This window comes from Oryx dammah, unplaced genomic scaffold (genome assembly GCF_014754425.2).
Source record: "Oryx dammah isolate SB20612 unplaced genomic scaffold, SCBI_Odam_1.1 HiC_scaffold_5, whole genome shotgun sequence".
NCBI classification, from domain to species: domain Eukaryota; kingdom Metazoa; phylum Chordata; class Mammalia; order Artiodactyla; family Bovidae; genus Oryx; species Oryx dammah.
The window spans coordinates 37220912-37235517 of record NW_024070189.1 but is presented as its reverse complement, the minus strand read 5'-3'; the positions used below and the strand labels follow the sequence as shown (position 1 = coordinate 37235517).

The 14606-nt window shown below is 36.8% G+C and overlaps 1 protein-coding gene across 2 annotated transcripts in view; it reads right to left on the bottom strand.

The window, feature by feature from the left end:
• Positions 1 to 14606, bottom strand: part of GABRB2 (gamma-aminobutyric acid type A receptor subunit beta2) — a 299395-nt gene that overhangs the window by 133167 nt on the left and 151622 nt on the right. For both annotated transcript variants that reach the window (XM_040239469.1, XM_040239468.1), the window contains exon 5: positions 4024 to 4106. In XM_040239469.1, the coding sequence (XP_040095403.1) occupies positions 4024 to 4106 (83 nt within the window). The remainder of the gene's footprint in view (positions 1 to 4023; positions 4107 to 14606) is intronic.

The following is a 14606-nucleotide window of genomic DNA, read 5'->3' as shown; positions in this document are numbered from 1 at the left end:
ACTATGAACAACTGTATGCCAATAAATTCAACCTTGCCAGTAAGTTAAATAACCTAGAAGAAATGGATACATTTCTAGAAACATACAGTTTACTAAGACTGAATCATGAAGAAATAGAAAATAAAAACAAACCAATTATTAGTGAGAAGATCAAATCAGCATTGAAAAACTTCCCAACAAAAGCCCAGAAGCAAATGCTTTCACTGGTGAATTTTACCAAGCATTTAAAGAAGAATTAATGCCAATTATTCTCAAATTCCTCCAAAAAATTAAAGAGAAAGGAATGCTCACAAACTTATTTTACAAGGCCAGGATTACCCTGACACCAATGCTAGATAAGGATACTGCAAGAAAAGAAAACTACAGGCTAATACTCTTGACATTTATAGATGCAAAAATCCTCAACAAAATAATAGTAAACCAAATTCAACAGCCTACTGGAAAAATCATACACCATAAGCAAGTAGGATTCATCTCTGGGATACAAGGATGTTTCAGCATATGCAAATCAAAATGAAAGATAAAAATCATATGATTAACTCAACAGATACAGAAAAACCATTTGAAAAAAAAATCAAAATTTTTTTCATGATAAAGACCTTTATCAAATTAGGTTAGAAGGGATGTATCTCAATAAAGGCCATTATATAATAAGCTCACAGTTCATATCATACTCAGTGACGAAAGGATGAAAGCTTTTCCTCTAAGATCAGAAATATGGGGTCCACACTCACCACTCCTATTCAACACAGTACTAGCACTCCTAGTCATAGCAATCAAGAAAGAGAAAAAGAAATAAAAGATACCAATATGAGAAAGAAGAAAAAATATCTCTATTTGTAGGTGATATGATCATTCACACAGAAAACCTTAAAGATTTCCAAAAAGCTGCAAGAAAACGAATTCAATAAAGCTGCAGTACACAAAATTAACATAAAAAAATCAGCTGCAATTTTATACACTAACATTGAACTATCAGAAAATGAAATAAAGAAAACAATCCTATTCGCAATAGCATCAAAAACCACACAATACTTAGAAATATAAAATGTTTAATCAAGGACATTGAAAATCTGCATAATGAAATCTGTAAGACACTGATGGAAGAAACTAAAGAAGATGAAAATAAATGTAAAGATATTCTATGTTCATGAGTCAGAAGAATTAGTATTGTTAAAATGTCCACTACCCAAAGCCATCTATAGGTTCAGTGCATCACTTACCAAAATCCCACTGAAGTTTTTACAGAAATGGAATAAACAATCCTAAAATTTGTATGGAATGACAGAAGATCCTAAGTAGCTAAAGCAATCTTGAATAAGAATAACAAAACTGAAGATATCATACTCCTGATTTTAAACTATACTATTAAGCTATAGTAATCAAAACAGAATGGGTCTGTCATGGAAACACACATAGACCAATGGAACAGAACTGAGAGTCCAGAAATAAACCCTTACATTTATGGCCAGCTAATATCTGACAAGGGAGTTAAGAACAATCAATAGAGAAAAGTCTCAGTCAAAAAATGGTGCTGGGAAAACTGGAAAACCCATGCAAAATAATTTATATCATGGAAATGCAAATCAAAACCACAATGAATAACCACCTCACACCTGCCAGAATAATCGTCATAAAAAAAGACAAGAGGTAAGTGCTAGCTAGCTAGAATGTGAAGAATAGGGAATCTTCTGCACAAACGATGAGAAGGTAAATTAGTATAGTCACTATGGAAAACAGCATGGATGTTCCTCAAAAAATTAAAAGCAGACCTACCATATGATCCAGTAATCCTGCTTCTGGGTACACATCCAAAAGAAATTAAAGCACTATTGCTAAGAAGTTCCTGCAGGCACAGGTTCACTACGGCATTCTTTACAATAGCCAAGACATGGAGTCAACCTAAATGTCCATTGCTGGGATGAATGGATAAAGAAAAGGTGACACACACATACACAATGGAGTATTCTTCTTCTATAAAAAGGAAATCCTGCAGCTTGTGGCAACATGAATGAACCATGAGGGCATTAGGTTAAGGGAAATAAGTCAGAGAAAGACCAGTTTTGTATGATCTTACTTACATGTGGAATCTAAAAAGAACTCAAGGAAACAGTTAAAAGGTACAAACTTTCAGTTATAAGGTGAATAAGATCAGAGTATCTAATCTACAGAATGGTGACTATAGCTAATAAAGCTGTACTTGTACTTAAAAGTCGCTAAGAGAGTAAATATTAGAAGTTCTTCACACACACACACCCCCCTCATAACTATTTGAAGCAATGAATGTGTTAAATAACCTCACAGTGATGATCATTTTGTAATACATACACATAACAAATCATTACATGGTACATCTTAAGCTCACATAATGTCATATGTCAATTTTATCAATTGACAATATGTCAATTATTTCTCAAAAAAGTTGAAAAAATCTCAATCATTTATCAGGGTAATTGTGAATTGAAATAAGATAGGTAAAAGCCCCTCTATACAACTTAAACTTTCTAAAAGTCTAAGGAATTATCATGTTAATTTTAAATATTCATGTCAGAACCATACGACATGGAACACTTGTGTGTTGACTGCATTATTTATTAGGCATCATCAGTATTTTTTAAAATAAAAAGACCTTGTTTACTTACCTATGAGGGTTGTGAAAGGCTCAAATGAAATAATATCAGTACAAATGCTTTAATCATGTACAATTATGATTATTTAAAATATCAGTCAAATTCTACCACAAAAAATGCTCTTACCACAAAAAGTCATTACTGTCACAGCAACAATTTTTTTTCAAATTATCCTTACATCAACTATTTGAAGCAACTAAAGAATCAGAACTTTGAGGAACACTATTCTCTAAACTGTATCAGAAGTTATGAAAACACAATGCCATTTGAAAGATATCTACATAACAAATGATCAAAATCCCAGAAACCAATTTCATTAAATAGCTCCTTGAAGCAAAGATCTAATGTGAAAACAATGATGATTTGGAAATACAAGTATGAAATCAGGCTTTCAAAAAGTACATGTAAATTTAATTATCCCTCGAAGTTATTTTTTGAAATGGGCAAAAATACCAGGAATGTGTCATAAATGCTGTATTTCTGTTCAAAGCAGTGATTTAGAGTTGCACAGCTTGCCAAGGCTTGACTTCCTCCGAAAGGCAGAGGGTATAAGGAAAGTAGTCAAGCTGCTCATTATTTAGCATGCTGGATATAAAATCATCAGCTTCCAATTGTTCGATAGGATGAAATATAAAAACACCACAAAAAATCGGCAGAGAAAAAAAGATTCAAAGTCCTACTCCACCTTAAATGGCCTCACTGTGTGACCTCTGAAGTGGATTATGAAATCAATGTTTTAGCTTACACAAAAGTGTAGGTGGCTGAACTGTCAAGAAGGATGCTGAAACTGTGGCCTAGAAAAAGCACCAACACTCTGAACAGGTCAGCACAGGAAACAGAATCACACATGCATCAAACTCCTCATCATATGGCCTTCAGCAAGAATATAAAATACATTTTAGACACTGAAAATAGTTTCTTAAAACAGAAAACAACCCACCAAGCCACAATGTATGAACACATTAATTAATCCAGAGGCCGCCTTTACTCTGCACTTGCAGAGATAATGTTTGTAAAAGGCAAAGACAATCAGGGCATGTTGTATCATCCTGCCATCTCCACCTATCTTCCCAAGCCTGTTGCAGTTCTCTGCACCAATTCCATATAATAAATGCCCGAAATAACCATTAGTCTCCATTCAGACTCTTAGCATTTCCCTTTAATTGCTAGATTACTGCTTTCCTACACTTCTCTCCTGGAATTTAAGGATGAGATGAAGAGGGTGGTGGCATCATTGAAGGAAGACACTGCCAGTGGCTCCCTCCACCAAATCTGGCATCCTAGCACAAACCTAGCAGGACTGTGGTCTGAACATGAAAGAGGGTAGGAAATCTATGCCCAAGGAGAACCTTGAACCCAAGTGCAGTTTAGCTGGATTCTCAGAAAAACTTACAACTTTCAATTTCCAAGGTGCAGTTTTGTTCATCCAGTGGGTACCGCCTCAGGTCCATCATGCAGGCAGCTGTGGTTGTGATTCTAGAAAAGAAATATCAGTGATACATGGTGTTAGCTGGTCCATGACTGAGCTGGAAAAATTAAGTCCCAAAGGAGATAGCACTGGGTCTCAAGGAGCCTGATTTAGCCTAATCTCTAACAAAAAGAGTGCTACAACTTTGGATAATCATTTTCCCTGGTGGGCCTCATGATGCTTTGTAAATTAAACAGAGTGTACTAAATCAGTATTCTCCCAAGATTTGGTCCATTACCTAGCTGGTACCCCAAATCACCTGGCAACATTTATTAAACAGGCAGCTTCTATTCTCCAGAAGCTCCTGTGATGGAATGGAGCCATCCCAGGACTCTATTTTACAAGCATGACAGGTGACTGAGAAAATCAATGTGGCTCTCAGTCTTCCACTCATGTTTGTTTTCTCCTTCTTTTCTCAAGATCTTAAAATCAAATTTCCCAACAATCTCAGCTTTGGTCCATCATTTTTGACATTTCTATACAGAGTGTAGTGCTTTGCAAGTGTGTTACTATAATACACAATAAGCCTTTCATCTGTCACCTAATTTGGTCTGTCCTGAATAATCTTTCTCATAGCCTTTTAGAGAGTTTCCTCCTATTGGCTGGAAGGATTATTTATCTAAAACAGACGGTACCTTTATAATTTATCAGGGAGAGGTGCATATGTCTCCAGTGTCTTTATATTTCTCTGTCATCATATTTCACTAACCTCTCTCTTCACTAACAGAAGACCTACTAGAAAGAGCCAAAAAACATACAGTCCTAAGTGATTATCAGTATGCTTTCTGATCAATAAGGCAGCATAATGTTATGGAAAATCACACTTTAAAACACAACAGACAAAGGTATGAATCCTAATTCTGCCTTGTTAACACTGAGATACACGTCAAGATGGTCAATATCTCCTAATCAACCTTAGTTTCTTTGTCTGTAAAAAGGGGGCATGTTAATAACAATAATAATTACCTAACAGTTTCTGGGTGAAGTAATATAATCATTTATGGAAAGAATATAAAAGAGTACCTACCCATAACAGGCCCTTTACATCTGGTAAACAAAACCAAGTGGGGAAACTGGTGTTAAAGTTGATGAACTTTGGCATAGTCTACTCTGAGAGGCACTATACTTGTGTGCTGGAAACAGAAATAAATGCAGCCCTAGCCTGAGAAAAAAAATCCACAGCTAGACCTTTTTCATTAAAAGGTCTCGGGCACTGGGTTTCCCTGATGGCCCAGTGGTTATGAATCTGCCTTCCTATGCAGAGGGTACAGAATCGACCCTCTGCTGGGGAACTAGGATCCCACAGTCCTCATGGCCAAAAAAAAAAAAAAAGAGAGAGCGAGAAAAGAAAAGAAAAGGTTTTGAACACAACTTAGACAAGCAGTCCAGGTAGACTGAATCTATGAAATTCCTTGGTCAGGTTTAAGCGTCTTACTCCTTTGTTGTAGGGTGAAGCGCGTAAGTTATTGTAAGTAGTTCCTGCCTCTTTAGTTTGATTACTACTTCATTAAGGTTTGTGCTTTGCTAATTTTTGCTTTCCTATTTAGTCCTAAGTGAGCATCCTATGGCTGTTGTTCATCTTGGACTCCTTACTCTCCTTTACCAGGAGGATTCTCTGCCTCGACTCCTCAGCCATCTGCCTCTTCAGCATCCATGGCCCCATTGCCCCACTTCCATGTTACTACAGGATCTTGGTCTCTTAGTCTCTCCATCCGCCTCCCTACTATTAGTCATACAATGGGTAAGACATTTTAAAGACACAGATAGGATTCTACCACTCCTCTTCAAAATTTTTAGAGGCTCTTCCAAAAAATTCCCAATCTTGGCTACGATCTAGTGTTACCTGAATAATCTAACCTTTTCTTCCCAATATGATCTCATACCAAGTCGCCACTCACTATTTCCAGTCTTCACATCTGTTCTGTCTGCCTAGAATATGAATTTCCCCACCTCAAATACTCACAAAGCCCTATATTTTCCTTCTCCTTCATCTCAAAATCACCTCTTCTGAAAGGGATTTCTTAGGCAGTCCACCCAAAGTAGCTGCCTTAACTCAAGCTCCATCTTAGCTATTTATTTTCTTCAAGGAATTATCACAATCTAAATTATCTTGCTTATTTCTATTTTGTAAGAATGACTTTTCTCAGTAAACTTTAAGCTATTGAAAAGCTGAATTTTTTTCTATTTATTGTAAGGGAATCAAAAGGGATCTGTTGAAAGGATGAAGACATGAATTATAGAATCAAGCACTTGGTTTTGCTGTGCATAAATCTTTTATTTGGGGATTATTTTATTGCATAATTTCTCTTTTTTAAAACTTAAAATATGTCTTATGTTTTAGAGGTTCATTTTATGTTTTTAACAGTAAGTAAAACTTAATCTACTTATTAAATTATATAACTAGTTAAAGAGTTTATCTTACTATTAAACTGATTGTTTCTGCTTTTGATGGGACTGATCAAATGTCTATAATTTATTATTTTATAAATTATAAAAGTTATATAAAACTTTAACACTCACATTTGCTCAGGGTTAAAACAGGTCAATTTATTTTGTTTATGGGATACTTGGCTAAATTTTTCACTGGTCTACTGTCTTTTTTTAACATGTAGATGTAACCTGAATTACCACTAACATAGAGGAACTTGTATTGTGTAGAAGAGAAATTGTCAAAGGAAATAAAATTAGCTACCTAGTGGGCATACAAATTCTTATGCTATTTAAGTAAAATAGCAGATACAATCTTCATCTTGATACACTAGAGAAAATTAACTTTGTTTGACAGAATGAACACCAAACACATGAAAGGTACAAGGGCATACATGGATAAAGAGGGACAGTCATAAATAGATGTCTGACTGTGTAGGTGAGGTGAATTTTGCAACTGCTACTATATGCTGTGGTTGACACTTTTGCTGATGCATATTCAAGGCAACTAACATCTGTGAACACTAGGCTGTGAGCAAGAAAAATAAATTGACTAATGCTATTGCAGAAGCAATTGGGTTTCTACTTATGCTTTAAAAATGAAGTATTAGGAAAGTGTTTTTCTCACATCAACAACATTCATATTCCCACTGATGTTTCACTTTTTTTTTTTTTAATATTATAGCATACTTCATAAAGGGCTTCCCTGGTGGCTCAGTGCTAAAGAATCCGCCTGCCAATGCAGGAGACAGATGTGGGTTCAATCTCTGGGTTTGGGAAGATCCCCTGGAGAAGGAAATGGCAACCCACTCCAGTATTCTTGCCTGGGAAATCCCATGGACAAAGCCTGGCAGGCCATAGTCTATGGTGTTATAAGAGAGTCAGACATGATTTAGTGACTAAAAAACAACAACTTCATAAAACTAACTAAAAATATATATAAATGTTTTCTAGTTGATGTTTATAAGCATTTGTATTTCCTGTTGGGATTAAAATAGAAATCCTGTAGCCAAAATAATCCACTTGGAATCCTGATCATACAGAAAAGGATGAGTGACCAGGGACAAGTCACTTACATGCTCCAATGCGTGACTGCTCTTGAAACAATGAACTAGAAGCCTGCCATATTGCTTTGTTGTGAAATGATAAAAGTAAGAAAAAATTCTGTAACACTAAATGTTCTTCATCTTTTGTTATTTACTCACTGCTAATGAGGAGACACAGTGATACTCATTTAACCAGTAGCTACTTGGTAGCGGGCATATGTATATGTTTGCATTCATGAAGAAATGTAGAATATTCACACCCTTATAAGCCAAGCAGAGCTATGATACAAATCATATCCCAACATATAAATATTCAAAAAGAGTCATTATGTCATATGTGTATATGAAATTCTTATTAACAAACTTTAAGACAAAGTACAGACTGAACTGAACAGACGTAACAAATCTGCATATTTTCTAGGTGTTTTATGAGATCAGAAACCACATCTATTTTTATTTGTATCTCCAAAACCTTGCCAGGTGCTGGCCTATGCCATGATTAAAATAAAAATAATAATAACAACAACATAAAACAAACAAAACAGTCAAGGTCACAGGTATTCTCAAACTGAGGATTTTGGAACAATTCTCTAATATAAATGTCTGATTCAATTTATTTTTAAAAGTTCTAAAACAAATTTGAAAGTCAAAATCATCCTTACAGAAGAAGCCACCTTGGAATAAATTTTATTCAGAAAAGCTCAATGACCAACATCAAAATCTATTCCTTGGGACACTGATTTATAACAGAGCTACATTTCTCTAAGAATAAGTCAACAGAATAAATATACTTAATGGGTTTTTCATGACCCTGCCTTTCTGAATCCTGATAAACATACTTAATGGGCCTTAAATTACTCAGCATCACTACATTTCTTGAAATGTAGCTAATAACTCATTAGGCAGGCATCCTGGTTAAGTTTTAAGACCATTGGGAAATATATGAAGACAGTCCAGTTTTCAGTCAAAGGAAGCAGTCAATGATGCCTCCAAAATGAAGACTGGAGGAAATCTTCTATAGTTAAAACTGGAAATGTGTCTTCTTTGGGGGCTGAATACTACTGCTTGACGAGAGCCACTTTGGGGGAGCACCAATATTCTAATTGGGCTAAGAGATCTTCAGATAATTTATTCCTCAGCCATTGGGCACAGTTATCCAAAAGATTTATGTCACAAAATACTGACACAGTACAGGAAAACTAAATATGTAACATAGCATAACAAGTCACTAGAGGCAGCTATAAAATCAAGAAATACAACTATGCCAGTATTTCATATCAAAGACATAACAGACATTTTATCATTCCAAGTTTGAATATGACCTAAGATAGTTATTAAGTGATAATAAATGCCTTTGCCCCTCAGCCAATAGGAAATAACTCAGAATCATCAATGTGATACATGGGGTCTTTCAGCAGATTGTTCAAGAGGGGCTTTTAGGAGCTAAAATATATGGTTAAACGTGTGCCTTAACATGTGAAAAACTTGTTAGGATTTCAACCAGAGATTATCAAAAAGTGACTCTGAACTTTTACTTTGATCTATCAAGATAACATTCTAGCTGTTCCACAAAAAAAAAAAAAAAAAAAAAATCAGCATCTTGGCATATTTTTTAAAGAAAATTAGCTGCCTTATCCCCAACTATGTTCAAAAAATAATGTTCTAACTCACTGAATGCTTCTACTTTGTTCAAAATGTACATTTACTTAAACACACAACCTATTTTAATTACAGGGACAAAAAAGGAACCTCTGGGATTAGTAGGCAGCATTAATAGAGAAAAATTAGGATGTTAAAAAGGTCAATTATCAAAAAATACATTGATATTTTATATGATTAAATATGTATTATGAAAATACATATTTTTCTGTAAAACAAACATTAAACACATCCAACTGTGGGGGAAAATCCCAATTACTTTATTTCAGCATAAAAGTATGAACTGAAATTTTGAGAAGTTCTAAAGAGCTCATCTCAGTCACTTCCCCTGAAAATACTTAATTTTTTTGTTTTAATATCTCCAAGAAGACTTGATATTATTTTGTATCTTACAACTATTCCAGTTGGGAAACTAATGTCTTACATATATCCCCTCTTATATATTCTTGTCTTTTGTAGAGAAGACAGAACACCTATTGCAGGGGTTAGCTGACCTCAGCTCTGGTATTCTCAATAATAACATATCTCAAATTAATTGATCTCTTACTATGTTCCAGACACCATCTAGTATTACTGAAACATATCATCTTATTTAACATGAGGAATGTCCTATCATTATTTCCATTTTACAGATAAGATAATAGAGACACAGAATGCTAGAGTGATTTTCTCCAATAGTCACAGAGGGAGTAGTCGAGTTGAGATTTAAATCTAGGATGTTAGTCTCCAGAGCCCACAGAGGTAACTACCAGGCTATCACTAACTAGGCAGGTTGACCTTGATGAAGTCATTTAGCTTCTCTGGAGGACTGGCCAATTTCTTAGATCCCAAGTGAGCGTGGAAATTCTACAATGCTGTGAAAATATATTACATGTTCTATGACCCTGTATATTTTGTAATTTTGTTTTACCCACACATTCAAAGACTGTATTTCACAGCTGTTTATTCTGTTTTAGTCAATTATGTAGATTAGCCCACCCCAGACATGCAAACACAGGCCGCTCCCATAGGAGTCCCACTTAATACTCTCTCCTGATTGAAGGTCTCCCACAGCATTTTTCTTCTAGCCTATGCTTTTGATTTGCCTCCATAGAGGCCTTCTGCTTAAATTATAATCTCCAACACTCATGCATAATTGTTTTTAAAAGTTCTTTACAAGTCCTCCAGTAGAGTCACATGGGCTACTATGCTCAACTTTGTAATTACCAAAAAGAGTAAGATTGCTAGCAATCATGCTACCATTTGACAAATCGTGCCTTTCAGACTGGAGCTATTTGTACTCATCTGCAGCTGTTGGCTTTCTGTGACTCCTTGCTCTTTTGCAATCTTATTCTCTGTAAAGATACCCTGCACAATAGAGGAAACATGGGTTTCTGCTACAAATTCAGGGATTACAATGAAAGACATTTCCTTAAGCAACATGCCTATGGAATCCAAACAGCAGTATCTCAAAAAATCTCATTCTGTAAGCATACAAATCCTAATCAACCAAAATGTTGATACAGACATACCCATCTGTAGTCATTCCTGTGTTTATCAAGATTCTCCATATAACATTCCTGGTGGTCTTATCCAAAAACCTTTTGCTTATCTCATAAATGAGAATATCTATTCTTCTTTCTAGATTAAATCTTAAAGGGATTCTGACCCTGAGGAAAAAAAAATCTTTTTTTTTTGTCTCTTTTATTTTTTGATTCACAACCTAACAACTGAAATCTGGCTTCAGATCACTATAAGAGATTTAATTTCCCACTTATCAATGGGAAAGACATATAGCCAGGACTCTAATTATTTCAACAATGATTTCTTTTTAGTTTGTTTTCACAATTTAAAACAGTTTAGATATGCCAGATACTTATTGTTGCATTTAATATTTAAAATAGTTTCTTTTTATTTATGATGCATTAGAGGCATACCATTTCAGAATAAGTTCGCCAGTTTTATTCCAGTCCTTTAATTTTTTTTTTCTTTTAACAAAATGAGAGGCTAACAGCTGCTGATCTATAGCTGGTCAGTGACTGATTGAGGTTATAACCTCAGATGGGTCTGCTGTCACTTCTCCCACATCCAGTTCAGTTCAGTCGCTCAGTCGTGTCCAACTCTTTGCGACCCCATGAATCGCAGCACGCCAGGCCTCCCTGTCCATCACCAACTCCCAGAGTTCACTTAGACTCTCATTCATCGAGTCAGTGATGCCATCCCGCCATCTCATCCTCTGTCGTCCCCTTCTTCTCGTGCCCTCAATCCCTCCCAGCATCAAAGTCTTTTCCAATGAGTCAACTCTTCGCATGAGGTGGCCAAAGTACTGGAGTTTCAGCTTTAGGATCATTCCTTCCAAAGAAATCCCAGGGTTGATCTCCTTCAGAATGGACTTGTTGGATCTCCTTGGAGTCCAAGGGACTCCCAAGAGTCTTCTCCAACACCACAGTTCAAAAGCATCAATTCTTTGGCGCTCAGCTTTCTTCACAGTCCAACTCTCACATCCATACATGACTACTGGAAAAACCATAGTCTTGACTAGACGGACCTTAGTCGGCAAAGTAATGTCTCTGCTTTTGAATATGCTGTCTAGATTGCTCATAACCTTTCTTTCGAGGAGTAAGCGTCTTTTAATTTCATGGCTGCAGTCACCATCTGCAGTGATTTTGGAGCCCCCCAAAAAATAAAGTCTGACACTGTTTCCACTGTTTCCCCATCTATTTCCCATGAAGTGATGGGACAGGATGCCATGATCTTCGTTTTCTGAATGTTAAGCTTTAAGCCAACTTTTTCACTGTCCTCTTTTACTTTCATCAAGAGGTTTTTAGTTCCTCTTCACTTTCTGCCATAAGGGTGGTGTCATCTGCATATCTGAGGTTATTGATATTTCTCCTGGCAGTCTTGATTCCAGCTTGTGCTTCTTCCAGCCCAGTGTTACTCATGATGTACTCTGCATAGAAGTTAAATAAGCAGGGTGACAATATACAGCCTTGACGTACTCCTTTTCCTATTTGGAACCAGTCTGTTGTTCCATGTCCAGTTCTAACTGTTGCTTCTTGGCCTGCATACAGATTTCTCAAGAGGCAGGTTAGGTGGTCTGGTATTCCCATCTCTTTCAGAATTTTCCACAGTTTATTGTGATCCACACAGTCAAAGGCTTTGGCATAGTCAATAAAGCAGAAATAGATTGTCTTCTGGAACTCTCTTGCTTTTGCCACTATCCAGCGGATGTTGGGAATTTGATCTCTGGTTCCTCTGCCTTTTCTAAATCCAGCTTGAACATCAGGAATTTCACGGTTCACGTATTGCTGAAGCCTGGCTTGGAGAATTTTGAGCATTACTTCACTAGTGTGTGAGATGAGTGCAATTGTGTAGTAGTTTGAGCATTCTTTGGCATTGCCTTTCTTTGGGATTGGGATGAAAACTGACCTTTTCCAGTCTGGTGGCCACTGCTGAGTTTTCCACATTTGCTGAAATATTTAGGGCAGCACTTTCACAGCATCATCTTTCAGGATTTGAAATAGCTCTTCTGGAATTCCATCACCTCCACTAGCTTTGTTCATAGTGATGCTTTCTAAGACCCACTTGACTTCACATTCCAGGATGTCTGGCTCTAGATGACTGATCACACCATCGTGATTATCCGGGTTGTGAACATCTTTTTTGTACAGTTCTTCCGTGTATTCTTGCCACCTCTTCTTAATATCTTCTGCTTCTGTTAGGTCCAGACCATTTCTGTCCTTTATCGAGCCCATCTTTGCATGAAATGTTCCCTTGGTATCTCTCATTTTCTTAAAGAGATCTCTAGTCTTTCCCATTCTGTTGTTTTCCTCTATTTCTTTGCTTTGATCACTTAAGAAGGCTTTCTCATCTCTTCTTGCTATTCTTTGGAACTCTGCATTCAGATGCTTATATCTTTCCTTTTCTCCTTGGCTTTTCACTTCTCTTCTTTTCACAGCTATTTGTAAGGCTTCCCCAGACAGCCAGTTTGCTTTTTTGCATTTCTTTTCCATGGGGATGGTCTTGATCCCTGTCTCCTGTACAATGTCACGAACCCCATTCCATAGTTCATCAGGCACTCTATCTATCAGATCTAGGCCCTTAAATCTATTTCTCACTTCCACTGTATAATCATAAGGGATTTGATTTAGGTCATACCTGAATGGTCTAGCGGTTTTCCCTGCTTTCTTCAATTTCAGTCTGAATTTGACTGAATTGAATCAGACTGAATCTGAACCACATGATCTGAGCCACAGTCAGCTCCTGGTCTTGTTTTTGTTGACTGTATAGAGCTTCTCCATCTTTTGCAGCAGAGAATATAATCAGTCTCATTTCAGTATTGACCATCTGGTGATGTCCATGTGTAGAGTCTTCTCTTGTGTTGTTGGAAGAGGGTGTTTGCCATGACCAGTGCATTTTCTTGGCAAAACTCTATTAGTCTCTGCCCTGCTTCATTCCGTATTCCAAGGCCAAATTTGCCTGTTACTCCAGGTGTTTCTTGACTTCCTACTTTTGCATTCCAGTCCCCTATAATAAAAAGGACATGTTTTTTTGGGTGTTAGTTCTAAAAGGTGTTGTAGGTCTTCATAGAACTGTTCAACTTCAGCTTCTTCAGCATTACTGGTTGGGGCATAGACTTGGATTCCTGTGATATTGAATGGTTTGCCTTGGAAATGAACAGAGATCATTCTGTCGTTTTTGAGATTGCATCCAAGTACTGCATTTTGGACTCTTTTGTTGACCAGGATGGCTATTCCATTTCTTCTGAGGGATTCCTGCCCGCAGTAGTAGATATAATGGTCATCTGAGTGAAATTCACCACATTCAGTCCCATATAATTTTAAACTGTCAACTACACATGCTGGAGGTCTTCCTTCATTTCTCCAGCTCCACCTTCCACCCTTAACCACCAGACTAGACTGCGTAGACTTCAAAACTTCTCTGACTTCCAGTTGGATTTGGTCAACGGGGAGCAGAGCAGGTGTCTGGGGAGGGAAAGTGAGAGTCTGGGAACTGTACTCCAGACCCCATCCCCAGAAACTTGTGAACAGATCCCTTGACTATTCTCTCCTCTCGCTCTTGAAGTCTAGGATGCAAGGGAACAGATGGCAACCTACTGATCCTATCTGAGAGGTGAGGGGCGGAGGTGGGGAATGGCTCCTTCTCTTTATAAATTGACTCCTTCTCTTTGTAAATTACCCTTTTTATTACAAGTCATCTCAAATTATCCCACTTTCACTAAGGCATCTGTTTCCTATTGCACCCCTGACTAATAGAATGTATTATAGAAATGCATTTAAAATCTGAAGTTTCTCTAGCTAGGCTGTCAAAAAAATTAGAAGCATATTCCATTCCTGGGAACTTTTATCTAGGATTTTAGGGATATGGGGATGAAGT